Source organism: Pinus tabuliformis, chromosome 4_2 (genome assembly GCF_031772625.1).
Source record: "Pinus tabuliformis cultivar Carrire ecotype Pingquan chromosome 4_2, CPIR1, whole genome shotgun sequence".
Classification (NCBI taxonomy): domain Eukaryota; kingdom Viridiplantae; phylum Streptophyta; class Pinopsida; order Pinales; family Pinaceae; genus Pinus; species Pinus tabuliformis.
In genome coordinates this window covers 150935252-150954472 of record NC_142304.1, presented here as the reverse complement: position 1 = coordinate 150954472, position 19221 = coordinate 150935252, and the positions used below count along the sequence as shown (strand labels likewise).

Genomic DNA, 19221 nt, shown 5'->3' with positions numbered 1-19221 from the left:
CCCATTCAAAATTTAGCAGACTTAACAGTTTTCAGGATCAATGGGATTGTGGCATTTCATCGGATTATATCATGTATGAGGGCATGTGATTGGCATTTAATCGAGAGCAACAAACCCTATATGTACCCCAGTGTTGGTGTTATTGGTTGTTGAACTCCTTTGTCATGGCCTTAGCAATTATGTACCCTTCACTCAAGTCAAAATCATTGATCAGGCATGTTAAGCTTTCTCTACCATATTAAAAGGCTTGGATTAAGCTGTTTGATCAAAATTAGGCAATGTTGACTAAAATCCCTATAGAATTGAAGTAGAGGCAAAGGCTAAACAAGAGAAAAGGAATCTAGATTGTAGATGGTTGATGTTGGAATATTTAATCATTGATGTACACTGGATGCCATATCTATCTTGATTTATGTAAAAATATGCATGTTTTCATGTCTTCGACAACTAATTTGGTATTTTGGATGTTTTTTTAATATAAATGCAAAAAAATATAAAATATATATATATAGTAGACGCTTCAGACACGCTTCGCTTCCTGGATTTTTGGAAAATGATGATTCTGCGTCCCCGCTTCGAAAAAACGTCCACGTTTTGTCCCCGCTTCGTGCAACATTGATTTAAATATTTCGACAGATGAGATTAAAAGTAATTTTAATCTTCATCAACGATCGAGATTGCTTTGACGAAAATCACTCGAACTAGCCATTGGAGGATTTATCTTTAAATAGGAAGTCATTTGTCAGTTGATCGATCCGATCTTTAAGTCTGTGCTTAACAAGAAGCTCCGGTGTAAACTTTTTCTGGATAATAAAGAAAGACTTTGGGGTTAAATTCTGCTGGTGTTACTCTTCATGGGAATGTTGTAAGATGTTTTTTATTTCATGCATATTTTTTCTAAAGCCATTGATGATAGCTTCTGAAGAATGATTTGAGTACAGGTATCTTGCTCAATTGTTGAGGTTTGAATAATAATTTAAATTTTGGCCGTAATTGCAGGTATCTCTATTTGTCTAAGTTTTATTATTATTTTCTCGCTCTATTTTTAATGGCTGGATCGAGTTTTGCAAAGAAATCTTGAGTTAGATCATCGAACGTTAGGAGAAGTTTTCAGTTGGACCAGCCAACTCCCGATCTGTGTTTTCTAAAGAGCCCAACTAAATTAACCCCGAGCTTATCATAAGATTTTTTGTTGGTGATGCACGAAGGATTTCGAGTTAGCACCTCCTTTAAAATTTAAAAAAAGAAATAAATTTTGTGCATCATAAAGATAGAGCTAGCTTATTAGAGCCTACAGTTTGTAAATTTTGTAATTATTTATCTGGGTTTTTTGGGGGTTTTAATTTTTATCATTGTATACTATTGTTTTTGGGTGTTTTGTTTTTTCTTTTTGCAACTGCAGATCTGAAGGGAAATTTTATTTGAAGCCAGATCTAGGCCCTGGAGGGTAAGATCTGGCCTCAGTATCATTTTGCAAGGACATTTTATTCAACTTTTTTGCAGTCCATGGGTTTTAAAATTCTTAGATCTGGAAATTTTTAAAAAGGTTTCAAGGACAAAACTGAAGCAAAGGGATACATCATTTTAAATCAAAATTTTCTAAAAAAGATTTGAGTTTTTGGGCCACCATTTATCTGCTGATTGGGTTTTTCAATTTGCTGCAAATTTCGAAAAAAAAAAATTAAGAAAACCCTTATCCCTCCATTACTCCAACATTCATCTTCCTCTGCTCCCTGGGGTTTTCCAACTGTCTGCTGTAAATTTCGAATCTGTTGTTCTTCATCCTCGAGCTCCCTTCCTCATCGATTTGTGTTTCCATTGCTGCTCTTCCTCTCTCACTCGCAGTTTTTGCTGCAACTACCATCAAACGCCATCTTCCCTCACTGCCTGCAAAACACTGCTCCAAACACTGTCCATTATCCACTGTTATCACAACCCTGAGTCCAAAAAAACAGTGTATCCCTTCAACCTGCAATTGCAACCCTTTCCACCAGCCTTGTTCTCCTCTGCAAAACCGCGTCCTCTCCATCGACTTGTGTACTGCCTCCTCTCCTCTTTACCTGTGGCTCCCTCTCTTCCCTAACCCGTGGCTCCTTCCTATCTGCCTTCAAAGCCCTCGCAGCTCCTCATCCCACATTCTGCATCTAACCCACGGCTACCTTCCTGTTGTTGCCCACGTCCTTATCCCTTGCTTGCATCCTTCAGCCCATCACACAACCTTCCTCCTCGCTCGAGCTCGAGCTCTATCCATTGTCGTCAAAAACCTAAATACACAAACTCAAACAAGCGCTCGTTTTTCTTTTTTTATTTGTTTTATGTTTCATGTTCTCATTTAGGTTAGGTTTTGGTTGTTTTTTGTTTTTATTTGTTTTGTTTACATTTCATTTTTTTGTTTTTATTGTTTTTATTTAAACTTAAATGAAATCTCAAAAAAAAAAATAATATATATATATATATATATATATATATTTATCTTTTTACTTTGATTTGTATTTCATTCTTTGGTTGCTTTCACTTTAATTTTTGTTTTGATTATTTTTTTTATTTTGTTTTGATTTTGATTTCATTTAAAAATTTAAAAATCTAAAAGATTAAAAAGAAAAAAAAAAAAATTGGTGACTTTGATTGCGAATGAAATAAATCAAAAGAATCTAAGCTTTCACATTTAAAAAAAAAATCATTTTTATGTGGCCTACGGCCCATAAAAATTTTAATTTAATTAAAGTCTTTTGATTTGGTTTTAGGTCACATTAAAAAACTCATTTGCCACATTAAACTTTGCTTCATAAGCTTAGCACATTAAAAATTTATCTAAGGAATAATTAAATTGTTAGTCTAAAGTTCCTTCTTGGTGTCCTTTTTGTGTTAAGGGTAAAATTTAAAAGGAAAATTGTGTGGTATCGATATTTTAATTTCTCTATAGTCAAACACGATTAATGTTTTAAAACCATATTGACCATACGAGAAGGATAAATTCTTCTAGATCTGGGATCATTGCTTAGCAATTAAATTCTTCATGTTATTTAATTACTAGAATATATTGCATGATAAAGTTTTGGGCGTTTACATTTAATTGTTCATGATCATCACTTTCGCCACATTTATAAATTGCTATGGATAAATTGTTTTTATCTAGTTTATGGTTAATTGAATATAAGGCACTGGTCTAAAATCATTTTTATCTTGTGGTTGTGTCTTATTTTCATTTTTATCTTGTGGTTGTGTCTTATTTTATTAGATCTATCCATCTCAGTTAGCCAGGACTCGTTTACATTCGTCAAGTTGTCCATCTTTAAGTCTCCTAGAGCTTGTGTTTCACAGGGTATCCTCATTCATTCACCCCAGGGACTATCCCCTTGACTTGTCTAGGAGTGAGTCTAAATGGAGTAAGGATTAGAGTGACAGCCCTTACTCTGAGCGTTGTCGCGGTGCCTAGACACTTTTTGCGACAACACTGTCAACACCCAAGCACTCCAATATTTGATTCTTTTACACACAATTAATTGACCTTCTCTATAGCTATTCTTGTTGCTAGAAACTGAATCTCCTAAGAACTTTTGGTGTAGGTAAATGGCTACAGCTAAATCTTTCCTTGAACATTCGATAAAGATGAATTGATTTAATGAATGACGCTTGTTACCCACCAAGAGAAACTTTTCTCCTCTTCACCTCTTCCAGCCGACAGTCGACAGCCCCTGTGAGCCACCTTGTAGCCGATGTGACGTGCCATTCATATCTCCGCCACCTGCATTAGTCATATGTTCCCTTGCCAATTTCTCAAAATCACGTGTTGGAAGGTGGGCTTCTAGTCAAAAGGTACTTTATTCATTTTGCATTCGAGTGTTTATGCTTGTTTGTATTTTGGTCATTTGGCATGGATTGTGGGGTGACTCAGAAGAAATAAGGGTCTTGGTCGTAGTCTTGTTCCCTCACCTTAAACTAGGGGTTAATTTTCTATCCTAGTCCAACAAGACCGCCTCTAATGGCTTATCGCTTTAGGAAGGGGCACTACTTGGGAATCCATGATTGAGATAGTGTGTTCCATCTATCCCTTTTCCATACTTATCACTCCCCTCCGTACATTACAAGCCCTTATTCCACCTCCCTTCTCCTGGTCCACTGGAATTCAGCACACACCCTACCCTTTTCCACATATCTTGGTCGAGCCTGGAAATGTGGCCCCAAGAGGTTGATGTAGCTAAGATAAAAGAAAGAGCATATAATCGCCACAAACAAGAAACAAAAGAAAGAACATATAAAATGCAAAAGATGGCGAGGACATTAATATTAGCACGTGGGCAAAAGCCAAGCATGAGCTCTACCCCTTATCATTATGGCCATCACCTGGTTTTTGGGGCCAATGTTGCCTTATTACATCATAGAAAGGAACCCTTGCACGTCCCAAGCCCTAGTGGGCGATGAACTGCCCCACCATTAAGGGGGTAACCACTGCTACACATCATTCAAAGCATGCTCTCATTTCCTAGAGCTTCGAGTGGTATTATGAAGAAAAAAATCAAGAGAAAGCAAAAGGAAATACAATTGCTCCCTCCTCACATTTGTGTGCCCTAAATGTGGATTTCCTCATTATTTCTACCCCTTTGACAATGGCATTTGGCCCTGAGAGCCCTTCTCCCCCTCTATTCCACCATTATTCACATGACACCTATTGATTGAAGGGAGCCCTGAGGACATGTCACTTCCCTTTGGGGTTGGAAAGCCTAATAGGGTCGTCTATTAGCCACTCCTACAAAGGGAGGTAACACCATTACGTGACTAAGGCCCCAATTTTGGAAGAGGAACCTTATATGAAGTGTCATGTTGCCCATTATTTGCAAGCTTAGTTCACCTAGATGCAAAAATGATTAAATGTAATTGATGCCATAAGTTGCAGCATTGGATATGGTGGTTTCATTATGGGTTGGGCAACTTAACTGGGGCCCAAGTCCACCAAAGGATCATATTGACACCCAAAGGAAAAGCGTTGAGAGCCATGGGACTCCTGTCACTTACAGAGCATCATGCATATCAATGGGCACCCCTAGCACCTCAATAGGCTTGCACTTTGCCACATATTATTCACGAGATGATGCACTTGGACCTGCATGCCCCAGTCGACTTAGCAGTGATCACATGGTTTGGCAGTTGATCTGAGGCCCGGATGAGGTTTATCTCACCCCTTGAGACATGGGAGGACTAGCACCATCCTCATAGCCCTCAACGTTGGCGCAGAACCAGGCTATTTTATCACCAAGATACCCATGAGACTCAATTTGTGCCCCAAACTCAAAATTGGGGTCCACATGATGATTTGCATGGAAGTCTAAGGGCCAACCCCTAGATCATGATTTTTGGAGCCATTTACACTCACCTTGGCACTAGAGGAGCCCAACGCATGCCCTAGAAGGGCCTACGCATGCATGACATCAACATTTTGGCCTCTTTGTTTGCACATTGGTTACTAGGTCGACATGTGACCTAGAGTGATTTTTCACATTACTTTATGACTTAGGAGGGGCTTCTTGCTCTAATTTGAATTAGAAGGACTAATATATATTTGAGATCACATAATTGTGATCAATCATCGTCGCACTTGGGATTTTCGGCCTATTTAGGGGAATTTGCATGTGTTGCTTCTTTGGCTATTGGAGTATCTTGGATGCATTTTGATGTTTGGAAGCTATTTTGGATTGTCTTTGGAGCTATTTCTTTGGTGAATGGATGGATATACTACATGTTATCTTGTAAGTGCCTATTGTTGAAGATTATTATTTTGAATTGTCTAATGTATGGAATTGTTGCTTCTAGATTATGCTTGTTTATGCCCTAATTTGTTGAAAATAAATTTTAAAGGCTATCTAGTTGAGAATTGCATATGTTACTCATTGTATAACATGTAATGAATGTTCCTAGTGGAGGAATTCTTATAACTCTCCATCAAACTCCATTTTCCTTAGAAGTGGGTAATTGTTGGAAATCGATACCTAGGGCATCAATTTTTGGCCTCCTTAGAAACAAATTTAGCTTATCTTGAGCATCCTTGACTCCATATGCCCAAAGGACAAGGCACTTGTCCAAGTCCTTGGTGATCATTCTTACATTTCATCCATAAATTCTTCTCTTGAAATTTTGGCCCTTTTAAGGCTAGGACGACAAACTAGGGCTTAGAGCGAAATTTTAGGGGAGAGGTTTTGTGGAGGCTTGAGAGCCTAAACATCAAGTGGAGGGTCTTGGCTACTTGACCTATAAATTTGGTGGGCATCCACTTAAGTTTCCTAGCTTTACCCTAGCTTTACCTTCCTCAACTTGAGGGCTTCCTTGAAGGTTGTATGAACTTTGTACTTGTTGAAGTATATCTTAAGAAGCCTTTTCTCTCCATTGCCTTGACCTTGGGAATTCCAATACTCAAGCAAAATCAACAAACCCTAGGTTTTGTGCATTTTCTTCCTAGGTCTCTCATAGAAAGCATATTGCTTCTTAGTGAAGCCTTATACCTGAAATTTGAGTCTTTCTTGAGAGATTCTAGCCTATCACCTTATACCTTAACCTTAGAATACCTTTCATAGGTGATCCTACCAGGACTCCTCCCATCGATGAAAATCCATAAAGAGCAAAGGGCCTTGGTTGTGGTGACAGTGGACCATTGCCCCATTGTTAGCACTTAGTCTAGCTTTTTGTCTTATAGAGTTTCCCTCTCTAAAGCCTACTAGATTTTGTGGTAACAAGGCCCACTATTTTGGTGAAGAAAATGCACTCATAAAAAAGCTTACAAGTTACAACTGATATCAAAAGGTAATTACAAACTTTAGTGAAGTAATGTTGCCCTTTTCAATCCCTTGTAATCTGCCGGCAATTGATTCTTTTACAAAGAACTAATTGACCTTCCTATAGCTTTTATTGTTGCTAGAAACAAAATCTCCTAAAAACTTTTGGTGTAGGTAAATGGCTACAGCCAAATTTTTCTTTGGGTATTTGATAAATATGAATCCTTTTAATGAAATATTTGGTCATAACCATTTACCTACACCAAAAGTTCTTAGGAGATTATGTTTGATAAATATAAATTATTATAATGAATGAAGCCCACTAATTCTGTGATGAAAATGTGCACTAATTAAAAAAGGCTCTCAACTGATATCAAAAGGTAAACAAGCAATCAGAAAAAAAATTGTTAAGGAAATTACCAAATGGACATTACTTTTTTTTTAACTAGAACGATTAATATATTATAGATCAACAGTTGGGTCGTGGCCTAATCAACCGACATTACACGGAATTTTTAAGATCATTGTGCCTTTCTACTCCTAACATTTTTCCTTTAAAGTTTTGAGACTTAAAGGTGCATCACATCGGCGATTAAAGGTTACAAAGAGGCACCTTATGACACAAAAAGGAGTGATTAGCGAGCCCTAGGCAATCGCATTGGAGGAAAGCTGTCGACGGTATCGGGACAAAGACCCAAATTTTTGGCGATGCAATCAGCCCCCGAAAGTTAAGGCCCCAAGATATTAGTCGAGCCTTTTAAAATTGATTGTAGATGAATAACCCATAAAGCCTTCCGTCAGTGTTGAATTCTTATAAACCATTATGAAGAGAATTTCCGCAAAGCAATCTTTTCCGCCTTAGTATGATCTTGGCACACAATTCGAGGTTCCACCTTTATCAGTATCGGGAATCGGCACATCCTCAACTCTCTTTGCAATACTTCTCCTTCGCGACCGATATGCGATTTAAGCTGTCGGACTTCAAACTTTTTGGGCTCCTGCATATAACCACTTCGGGTCCGCACCCATCGGCCCTTCGCAACGCTCTTGGCTCTACCAAACCCCGATCCCAATCGGCCAACTTGTAAAATGAACTTCTGCCGTTGATCTACTTTGGTTAGATCTGACGGTTCTCTCCCGTTTCAGACTTCAAACATTTTTTAGGCTCGGGCACATTACCACATCGGGTCCGCACCCATCGGCCCATCGCAAAAGCTCGTGTCTCTACCAAACCCCGATCCCTGATCTGCCAACCTGCATGTTGAATCTCCGTCGTTGATCTATTTTGATTAGATCCGACGGTTCCCATATGTTTCGAGTTGATAACACACCCGTGGGTTAACCGCCCGATAAAGCGATTTCCCCACCCTTCGTCACTGCTACGTGTCCTCCTCTTAGTGGAATCAAAGCCAAGCTCACGATACTACTTACCAATGCTAATGCCACCCGAAAAACCACTAGTGGCTAGAAAACCGTCCTTCTGCTGCGTTAACTTCTGCACTCTTTCACGAGCGATGACCCTTGATCTACTCCAATGGTCGGTTCCAATAGTTCTAATTGGTTCATCTGATGTTGGATCTAGACCGTTGATTACTGAGATCCAACGGTTGCTCGGGGCATGTTTAGCTTGGTGCATCATTGTTAAGCTATGGAATGGCGGTCCATACAGGTTCATCTGAGTTTTTTTTGAGAAACCCCTAAGTCAAACAGCATCCCTCATTAGCTTTGATATCTACCTCCTTATTTGAGGTGCGGAGAATGTGAAAGGAGGAGGAAGAGGTAAAGAAACTCAGCAAGCCCCGCAACCTCTGGAGAGTGTTGTTGAGAGCCGGATTGCTTAGGTGCTCATCTGAGTTTATTGTCTTTATCAAGAGCTCTGAGTCTCCGAAGACCTGGAGAGCTATGTGACCATGCTCCTGGGCAATCTGGCAGCCTTTAAGAAGCCCTAGAATTTCGGCCTGGTTGTTGGTACTCTGTCCTAGACCCCAGCTGTAGCTATCTATACGGGAGCCATCCTGAGAGTAGACCACTCCACCAGCACCAGAGATCCCTGGGTTGCCTTTGGAGGTGCCATCGAAGAAAACGGTTACCTTTCCCTACTTCCTCCACCAGGTTTGGAACTCTGCATCTGGTGTTCTGATGCGCCAAGTAGGATTAAATGTGGGGTGAGCAGGTACTTCTTTGCTGACCCGAGCGAGAAGGGTACCCAGCTAGCTTCGTTCTTCAGTTATGAGAGTGTCATCTAACTTACTGGGATAGTTCCCTAGAGCCTCCATCAAGGCCGCCTTAGCTTTGGCTACCACAGACAAGGGAGAGGACGATACATTGTTGAATATCCAATTATTTCGGGCGAGCCAGAGTTTCCAGCAAATGAACTTGGGAATGGAGTGCCAGATCCGATTCCACAAAGAATTTGCTCTAAGGGCCCTAGGGTACCTTTCAGTCCAAGTGGAGAAAAGTTCCACTACTGTGCACTGGATAGGGGCAGGTGCATTGAGACCATGAAGGACGAGGGCCCATACCGATTGTGCAAAGGCGCAGCTTACAAAGAGGTGATCTACGTTTTCGGATGCCGATCTACACAAAATGCACCAGTGCGGCCCTATAATGCCTCTGTGGGCAAGATTTTCGCCTGTCAGCACTTTCCTGTGGATAAGTAACCAAGTGAAGAAATTCAACCTGGGAATACCATAAGTGTCCCATGTGCGTTTCCAAATGGAAGGGTTGAGGACTTGATTTTGCATGGGTTGCAAGGCTGCAAAGCCAAGTGCAAGGGTGTAGACACCTGTCCTCCCCCATCTCCAAAGATCCGGATTCCGGTGTATGTAGGTTAACTGGTGTCGATCCCTTCAGCTTATCCAAGAGAAGGTGCTTTTGATGTAATAGATGTGCTGGCATGTTGTGGAAGACCCAATCTTCCCAGTTCCCTTGGCTGTCCCAGACAGAAATGTCAGCTAGACTGTGCAATCTGTGTTGAGAGAGCCAGTCACAGAGATCAGCTAACTCCACTGTGTGTTCAAGGGGGGAATTGCCCATGATTTTATCTTGCCACATCATGATATTTGCTCCGTTTCCAGGCACCCTGTAAAGCTGGTTTTGGAAGGTGGCAAGCCCTTTTCTGCAGAGATTCCAGAGTGGCGTGCCTTTGGGAACTCTATCTGCTTGGAGATTTCTCAATGAGACTCCTTTGAGGTATTTATTCCGGAGGAGTTGGCTGACTGGGTGGTGTTTATTGGAGTAGAGTTGCCAAAGGATTTTGCCACCTAAGGCGATGTTTGCCAGTCCAGGGTCTCTAATCTGGAGACCACCTTCCAGCTTTGGCCTTTTCACTTTGTCCCAACTTACTAAGTGAAATTTCTTTTTGTTTCCTTTGCCTCCCTACCATAGGAAGTTTCTGAGCAGCTGTGAAATCTGATCCATGATTTTCTTTGGTGCCAGGAGGAAGGAGGCCTGATAGATAGGGAGAGAGGAAAGGACAGACTTTATGAGGATTAGCTTGCCAGCGTAGTTAAGCCACTGCCCACCCCAAGCAGCTATCTTAGTTTTAATCTTGTTGATGGCTTCATTCCAGAGTGAGGCTCGGTTTGCCCCCAGAGTTAAAGGCAATCCCAAGTATTGAATTTTGTCCCAGGAGGCATAGCCCGAAAAGTCCAAGATTCTAGCAATTCGAAGTGTGGTTTGCTCCTTTGTGTTCCAGCTGTACACTGCACTTTTTCTTTTATTAATGAGCGCTCCTGAAATGGTACAGAAGCTCTGCAGGGTCCCATTGAATTCCTTTGCTATTCTAGTGGAAGCTCCTCCCAACAGAAGAGAATCATCTGCAAACAAGGCATGGTTGATTGGTTCTAATCCAGTCGTCGGTCGGATGCCCGGGAGAGTACCTTTATTTCTTTCCACTTTCAGTTTCCTACTCAAGGTGTCTGCCATTATTATGTACAAAAAGGGAGATAGCGGGCATCCTTGCCTTATCCCCCTTGAAGCTTGGAAATAAGAGGTAGGTCGGCCATTAACCAGCGGGGCTATCCATGGTTTGTCAGTGCAAGCCTTGATCAGATTCACAAAAGCTGGGTTGAATCCAAAGGTAAGTAGAACTTTGTAAAGGAATGAAAGTTTTACCTGATCAAAGGCGTTGGTCATATCCAACTTGATCAACATCCCTTTCTCCTTCCTCTAATGACTGGAATGCATGGATTCTTGAACAAGTATCACATTATCTAAAATATGTCTCCCTGCTACAAACTCTCCTTGGCTGGGAGAAATGAGCTTTATAGCAGAGGTTTTATTCTATTTGCAAGCAATTTAGCAAGAATTTTGTAAGAGACATTACATAGAGAAATGGGTCTAAATCTGTCAAAGGTAGTTGGATTCACTTCTTTGGGTATTAGGGCGAGAAAGGTAGATTCCATCCTCTGAGAATAACCGCTGAAAGTGAATTTCAGCAGCTTCTTTAACTTGGGAAAAACCTTTGGCAACTATCCCATCTGCTGTAGTGATTTCTGAGATGTGATTCTGGGAGAGGCGTGCTCTGAACTGCCTGTGGAAGAAGGTTGTGTTTCGGTCACCTGCTTTCAACCATAGGCTTCTGGACTTAAGCCTCCAGAATTCTTCTTCTTTCTGAAAGAGCCAAAAGAGGCAAGTTGGGCTACTTGTTCTTTCTCCAATTCATGTGTGGTTACGTCTTTATCCTCCATCTCCAACTGTAAATCTGCTAACTGTTGGACAGTTTCTTTTCTATGTGTGGTGAAGGTGTTGGGAGGCATTTTGACCCACTCTTTCAGAGCTGCTTTGGTTGCTTTTATTTTTTGCTCCCAAACATAACTGGGTGACCCGATGACCATGGTAGACCAAGCCTTGTCAACGACTTCCATGAACCCTTCCTACTCTATCCACAAGGGGCTGAAGCGAAACGATATGGGCCCCAGGTTTTCTTCCTGATCCAGTTGTAAGAGGATGGGTTTATGGTCCGAGGTGATCTTTGGTAGGATTCTTGTTGATATTATTCTCTTGTCCATCAAAAGAGTGCTTTGCACTAGGAATCTGTCAAGCCTGGCTGAGATGTGAGTTGCCCCTGTTCTGTTGTTGGTCCAAGTGTATCTCCCATTTTGGGTTTAAGATCAAGAAGATCCCATTGTTGAATTATGTCCTCCACAAGGGGTAGCAATGGATCTCTACTATTGTTACCCCCTCTTTTTTCTTTTGGGTCGATAACGATGTTTAGATCTCCTGCTATTACAATGTTCATGGGAGAATAGCATTCTACAAAATGATAAGTGTTTGCCAACACTCTTTTTTCTCAAGGTAAAGCACAGGAACATAAAGATTGAACAGGACTAGAGTGAGCTTACTTGCTTGATCTCTGAGTTCGGTGTAAATCCAATGTTGAGTCTTGAAGGAATTCTCCAGCTGGAACAGATCCTCCATCCAAACTGTGCCTAGTCCTCCTGAGGTTCCCCCTGGGCTTACTGCCACCCCAGCTTTGGTCTTCCAAGTCGTTCTGCTTAACTCAAGAAGGGCTTCCCCTTCTATTTTTGTCTCTTGGGATCTCTGGGGTTTCTATTTTCATGAGATCTTTAACAGCTGCAGCCTTCATGTGGTTGCCCAAGCCTCTACAGTTCCAAGAGACTATACGCATTATTTATTTGGGGTGATGGAGGAGAGGCCTCCCTTTGGTGGCCGTGCTCTGGTGTTTCAAGTTATGGACATTTCTAGAGTGGGTTGACTTCCTTGCAATTTTTTGCCTCTTTACTTCTTCTTCTCTTACTTCCTTGAGGGATTTTCTCCCTGCCCGCTTCAAGGGTCTTTCAATTGTCTCCTCTTCCAATGAGCCTATTAGTTCTAAAGGCTTCTTTCTTATCATGTTTGCATAAGAGGATGGGGGGGATCCTCTTTCTGGGGAGTCATTTTGGGTCGGGGAGGCCCCTGCGTTTCCTTCCTCAATTAATGAGGGGTTTGCTTGCTGTTCTGCATCACTTTCCGTAACAGGGGTTTCTTCCTGTGTGCTGAGAGCTACGAAGGAATTTGAGGGAAGGTCTGTTCTTAGGGGTGCTGCCCCTTCCAGCTGTAGTTCTGTGGATGGCACACTGGTTCCCGCTTGTGCCCCTTTCCCTCTCTGTTTATTTTGTTGCTTTGATGAGGTTGTTTTCTGCACCGTTGTCCATTGGTCTCCTTTCATTTTCTCTGCTTCTTCTTCAGTTTTCTTTTTATAGTTTCTTGCAAAGTGCCCGTATCCATGGCAGTGCCTGCACTTGAAGGGCAATTGTTTGTAATCCAATTCTTGCATATGAGACCATTCTGCCACTGTTAGTTTTATAGCTTCTGGAAGCCCAACTTCCAGATCTACCTCGACACAGATTCTGGCACAGGAGTATTGTCCCTTCCTGTCTGCTCTGTCAATGTATTTTCCAAGGGTGTTTCCAATGGTTTCTAAAGTCTTCGGGCTCCAACAGTGCAAGGGTAAATGGGGGAGGCGCACCCAGACAGGAACAACCAAGGGCACATCTTGGGCTGGATCAAAGTCCGGAGTCCATTTGTTCAAGTACAGGCCCGTTTCTAAAAATGAGGTTCCTATCTTCAATGCAGTCAAAAATGAAAACGAAGTAACCCTTACCGACGAAATGACATTTTATTCCTTCTGAGACCAGCGGTCTCCAGTTGCGTTGCACCCACGATTCGATGGCTCTTGGTGATGGCCATAACCCAGTGAACTGGCCGATGAGTCCTCTTTCTGCAATATTCAGGGCAGCACGACAGGGCTCTTCAGCTGGGAGAGCGACAGTCGGGATTGTTTCCATCTTCTTAACAAACTTCTGCTTGGAGGCTGAAATTGGGTGCTTGCTGCATTCGCCCACCAGCTACTTGAAGGCTAGGAGCTTAGAGGGGAGGGAGGAAGGAGGCTCAGAGCCTCCCTCTGGAGCCATGGTTGAGAGGAGGGTTTGCAGGGGGACGCTCACAAAGGAAGAAACCAACAGATTTAAAAGAAAAGAAAAGAAAACCAATAAATAAATAAAAATGACCTCACCCTTTACTCCATATACCCAAGATCACTCAAAAATGGACATTACTTTCAATGATTATCAATTATCAAAAAGTTAAGGAACATCTGTAGTAGAAGCAATCAGGAAAAAATTGTTTAGTGACATAGGAAAACAATATCCTAATGAACAAAAAATAATCAACAAAAATATGATCATGTATAGTAAATAAACTGATATATTCTACCTTGAAGAAACTTCAATTCCGACAGCACCATCCGAGGCTTCCGACATCTGGAGAGCTGTCGAGGTTTCAACCTCATCTCCTTCCTCTGTGACAAACTAAATTTTCTAAATTTCAAAGCTAAATGGCTTTTATGTATCAATTGCAGCACAATAAATAATTGAAGAAGTATACCTATTGGGCGATTGATGAAGTAGTTCACGGAGCTGCATATCTGTGAATCACCATCAGCTTTTGGTTCCTGTCAATGACCAGCAATATTGTGAAACAACTAACATGGCTTTTGGCTGAAAAAAAATAGAAAATGCATTCAGTAATGCGCATTCTACCTGCATCCAGAAAAAAAATTTGCGATCATCCTCCTTGAATTTCAAAATGTACACTCGACCAGAGGTTTGCTGGACCTGCACTCAAACAAACCTCACAAAATGATGGGTGAAAAGGGCAATTAATTGAACACCCAGGTTAAAATAGAAATAACTTTCAAGTTGCTGCTACAAAACTGTAGACTACCTTTTCAAATATAGCTTCATCAGGAAGAACAATTTGATCCTATTAACTCTGTGAAGGAAACAAGTCATCGAGAACCTCACACTTATTTGCAGGAGGTAGCAGAATTATGTCATAAATACACTCCATATTCTATATGCGTCCAAATCCTTGGTTATGTTAAATTCAAGGATACAATGTCTATCACATTACTCTATAAATCTATATGCATCCAAATCCTTGGCTATGTTAAATTCAAGGATACAATTTCTACCACGTTACTTGTTCGATTGAGCCATTGAAAGTGCAACAAACCCTCGTCTCCCTGTTCAGGAACAGTATGGAAAAATAAGCAATCAAGGGTAGAAAATTAAAGATGGAAAAAAGTCTTAAGAAAAGACAAGAAAAATCCTGTGGAAATTTATTAAATTGGTACATTTTATGACAGCAAAAAATGGTTCTAAGTAGAAATCAAAACCAATAAATCAAATGATTAAACCTCCCTCCAATGCCAGAGTGATTTTGCTTGCAAAGTAGGTATCGAAGAATATCAGACTTTAACTTACCCTAGCTACACGAACAAGTCCTTTACGAGTATCTGGCACAACCCGTCTCCCTTCCAGAGACATAATGCCAGCCCGAAACTCCAGCATGATCTCCTGTATCAAAAGTATTCATATGAAGTGTTATGCCCCAAATTTTTATCACATATGCCCTTGAGGCCCAAGGGCTTTCTTTGGTGCCATGTGTCAAAATGATGCCACTCAGAAATGAACAGGCAACAACCTAAAGGTGAGTGCCACCAGCTACAAACTAGGGTAAATTCTTCTTCTTCTTCCCTGGGTAACATATACAGGGTTTTCACGGAAAGTTTATTAGCACTGAGTCCTGACCAGTGCAAGATGATTGCTCAAGTCTACTAACAGTAACAATTAGACTGATCTGACTCGTTTGATGCAATAATAGTTAAAGTTCACATGATTCGGTTCAGCTTCACATACTTTGAGATATGTCAGCGCATTAAACATATTCTGACAACTTAGCTTAATTTAAACAGTGGAAATTTCTTGTAGAGCATCATTGTGTACAATGTACATCAAGATTGGCTTAAAAATTAAACTCAGCTTACTGGAGACGATTTTATTCTAACGTAACACTGGGCAGATATCAATATCGTGCAAAGATAGAGGTTAGTTAATAAATTTATGATTTATTTATATTTCAGATGCCAAAACCGCCAGGTTCAAAGTTCAAACATGATATGCAGCACACCATTAATAAAATGATCTTTCTAAATTCCGACAAGTGCAACAATACCAATTCAGTTTAACATTGCTAATTATCAATTAAGATAATTTAACTCAAACATGTCCCAGCTAGTACAAGATAACGAGCTTAAACATGATTCATAACGTACAAGCTAATTTAGCTCAAACATGTTTCATGTGGTACAAGATAATTTAGCTCAAACATATTTCGTCTACTGAGACATTGATGAAATAAGTGGGTGTAATGCTCCTCGGGTCATGCACTACAATTTACTCAGTCTATCAGTTATCTATAAAGCTGACAGAAATTTCATCAGTTATCGTTTTTTTCATGTACTGTGAGCTTATATTACTTCAAATTGGTACTAAAAGATATATTGCCAGTACAATTAACTCACAATAATCTGTTACACACTTTCAAAACGAGCCCTGGACGAAGTGAAAACAGAAAGGAAAGTTCGCAGACAAGGATGAAAAGGATACAAACCTGTAAAGGCAGAGGCATTTCCACAGCGAAAGACCCAGCCATGGCAGCAAACCTGGGGATGACAACACAGCTAAACAATAAGACCTTCGAAAGAGCAAAAAAGAAGACATGCATTTGCTCTTGTAATAAGTTATAACCTGACATCTCATAAAGCAAACCCCACCCAAAAACATAATAATAATAAACAGCGTTCATTGTTTCGTGGAATTATCAACCCATTAAAATATATCCACACGGATGTGCTATTAAAAGTTAACAAAATGGACTGTGTCCCACCATTAACGATGGAACAAAGGATTACCTAAATGTAGTTTGATGTATTCGTGATTCAGCAAAAACTAAGCAGAAAATAGCCACCTGACAATTGAATCTGAACACAAAGTATCATTACATGGCCAAAAGTGAGCGAATTTTAATCTATAAATATTTTCTCTGGTGACTAATTTAAAAATAGCAATTTTTTCTTCGATTGGGAAATAAAACGCATTAGCTAAAAATAATAGAAATACAAATCCGCCGCGAGTAATCGTGCAGAGACACATTCAGTTCCCTAATTCCATTCCCCCTTTAAATCAAGTCAGTGAATAGACTGTTAAATTTCACTGGAAATGTATTTGGTGCGAAATGTTGGTTATATTGATCGATTTATACCGGAGTGAGCGGGAATTGAAAGTGCCTCTGCCTGCTTGTTGCAGGTTTGTACTTCTACTGAACTAATTTTCTTAACAATATAATAATTCAACGGCCAAAATAATTGCAGAAACTTTAAGTGATTGATGACAAGAATTACCGAAGACCATTGAACGACGGGTCGAGGCCTTTATCCAAAACCTTGAGCACCGGACACGACAGAAATAACTTTGAAAGCTTTCTTTCGTTGAAGGGACGATGTATTACAGCATAGAGAATCCGTTCTGACCAAACCCTACAAACCCTCCCTGAGACCCCTTGTTTTCTTTTGGTTTTCCCCTTTTCCATATTTCTTTTCTTTTGGTTTCTTTTATCTGCCCCAACTTCAAAAACGAAATTTCCTTTTTCTGTTACATTTTTATTTTCGTTTATTTTGTGCCTCCACTTCAAAAATGAAACAAGGGATCTAGAGTAGTTAGAATTAAACATGTTGCAATCTTAGAAATAAATAATCATTTTTTGAAAATTAATTAAATAAATAAAATTATTTTTAAATTTTATAAAATATATTATATTGATATTTAAAATATTTTCGAAAGACAGCATATTGAAGATTTCGGTGGAAAGCGTTTCGAATCAACAAGCGCGCTTCATCTTCAGGACAAGATGAAGAAACAGATCTAGGAAGAAGTTAAATAGGAAGACATGCCATCCAGATCTAGGAAGAACGTTAAATAGGAAGACATGCCATCCTAACGGCTAGAAAAAAACAGCGATATTTAACTTTATTGTATAAACAGTTTTTATTTATTGATTTATTGTATTTATTTTTTATTTTTATTTCCTTATTTTTTTTAATATTTACTTTCTTTATTAATTTATTTAAACGGTTATATTTGACTAGGATTTTACTTAATAATCTTTATTTATTTATTTATTTATTTATGTAAACGGCTATATTTGACTAGGGAAATATTTCATAATGTTTAAATAATTTTATCTATTTATTTATATATTTATTTTATTAATTTTATTAATTTTTTGTTCATTTATTTTTTTTAAGTAAAGATCATGTATAAATAACAAGAATGATAACAATTTTTTGATGTGGGGATAAGTTAGGAATAAAATAACTCAAAAAAAATAATAATAATACTAATAAAATTTAATAAATAAATGAGGGTATTCCTCTTTACCTAATGAAAAAATTGAAAAAAAGGGGGATTAGTACATAAACAAGAAACGAGACAAAAGGCCTAGACAATGACGAAAAACAAAAACTAGGAAGAGAGGGCGGGAATCCAACAGCTACTAATTTTCGAGCCATCATCCCTATTAATATTACTAGAAGACCTCTCAATTTCAATGGCTTCCCTAAACTTATGGTGATGAAAATGAGAAATCTTTGCGATAACCCTAGCCTCCTCAATGCATATATGATGCTTGGTCTTCTCTGCATGTTCGGCCAAAGCTGAAGATCTGGTCCTTTCATGTTTGATATTAGCAACGTGTTCCTTAATCCTGTAGTTGATAGAACAACCAGTTTCGCCAATGTATGAGGTTCCACAAGAACATGGGATGATATAAACACCTTTCATATCCATAGGGTTCACATGATCTTTAACAGATTTTAGGGAACTTCTAATGGTGCTGAGGGGTCTAAAGGTTGAGGGAATATTATGCTTTTTCAGGATTCTCGCAATCTTTTCTGTCGTCCCTTGGATGAAGGGGAGGTGAACTCCTGAACTCCGATCAATGGGGTCTTTCTTGACCTTAGAACCCTTACTCGCTTTGAGGAAAGCTTTGACACCCTGTTGCCTACTATAACCATTCTGGACAAAAACGTTAAGGAGATTAACATTAATTTTAATTCCAGAATTTGATGTAGAAATTATATTAACATTAAAATTATATTTTTATATTCCCCTTTAAACTTTAAGAATTGTTTACTTTATTATGATGTTATACCATACATGTTAGATGGGAAATAATGTTATATGGAATATGCTTTTCTGGGGAATTTACGTGTATATAGAGTAACATTATGTAAACTAGCAATTGCCCCTAAAGGCGCAAAGGTACACTGAAGGAATAAAAGATTTGGGAATTGTTCATTCTATTAATAACATGAGCAAATGTTGGAACTGCAATAGTAAGGTATCTTATCGCTTCAATGTGATACATGGAAATTATATTAATGTCATTTTCATCGTGTGGCTCGACTCGCTCGACAACTCTGAATATCAGTACAAGCCAAATTTAGGCATAACTCAGATTTATTTTCTATCAAACTCGAGATTAACACACCTGACCAACTTTACAAGTTCCTCCCCCTTCGACTTGTCAACACATCCATTGCACTAAAATA

General features: G+C 39.5%; 1 protein-coding gene across 3 annotated transcripts in view; it reads right to left on the bottom strand.

Annotated features, from left to right (window-relative positions):
* Positions 1-17209, bottom strand: part of RPN13 (regulatory particle non-ATPase 13) — a 93168-nt gene extending 75959 nt beyond the window's left edge. For 2 of the 3 annotated variants that reach the window (XM_089428360.1, XM_089428361.1), the window contains exons 1-9: positions 17014-17209; positions 16525-16593; positions 16224-16275; positions 15035-15127; positions 14734-14793; positions 14493-14531; positions 14309-14383; positions 14154-14220; positions 13983-14067 (exon numbers count right to left, since the gene is read on the bottom strand). In XM_089428360.1, coding sequence (XP_089284486.1) covers positions 13983-14067; positions 14154-14220; positions 14309-14383; positions 14493-14531; positions 14734-14793; positions 15035-15127; positions 16224-16275; positions 16525-16593; positions 17014-17201 — 728 coding nt within the window. In that variant the 5' untranslated portion in view covers positions 17202-17209. The other variant, XM_089428362.1, reaches the window with a different exon arrangement.
* Between the last annotated feature and the right edge of the window lie 2012 nt (positions 17210-19221).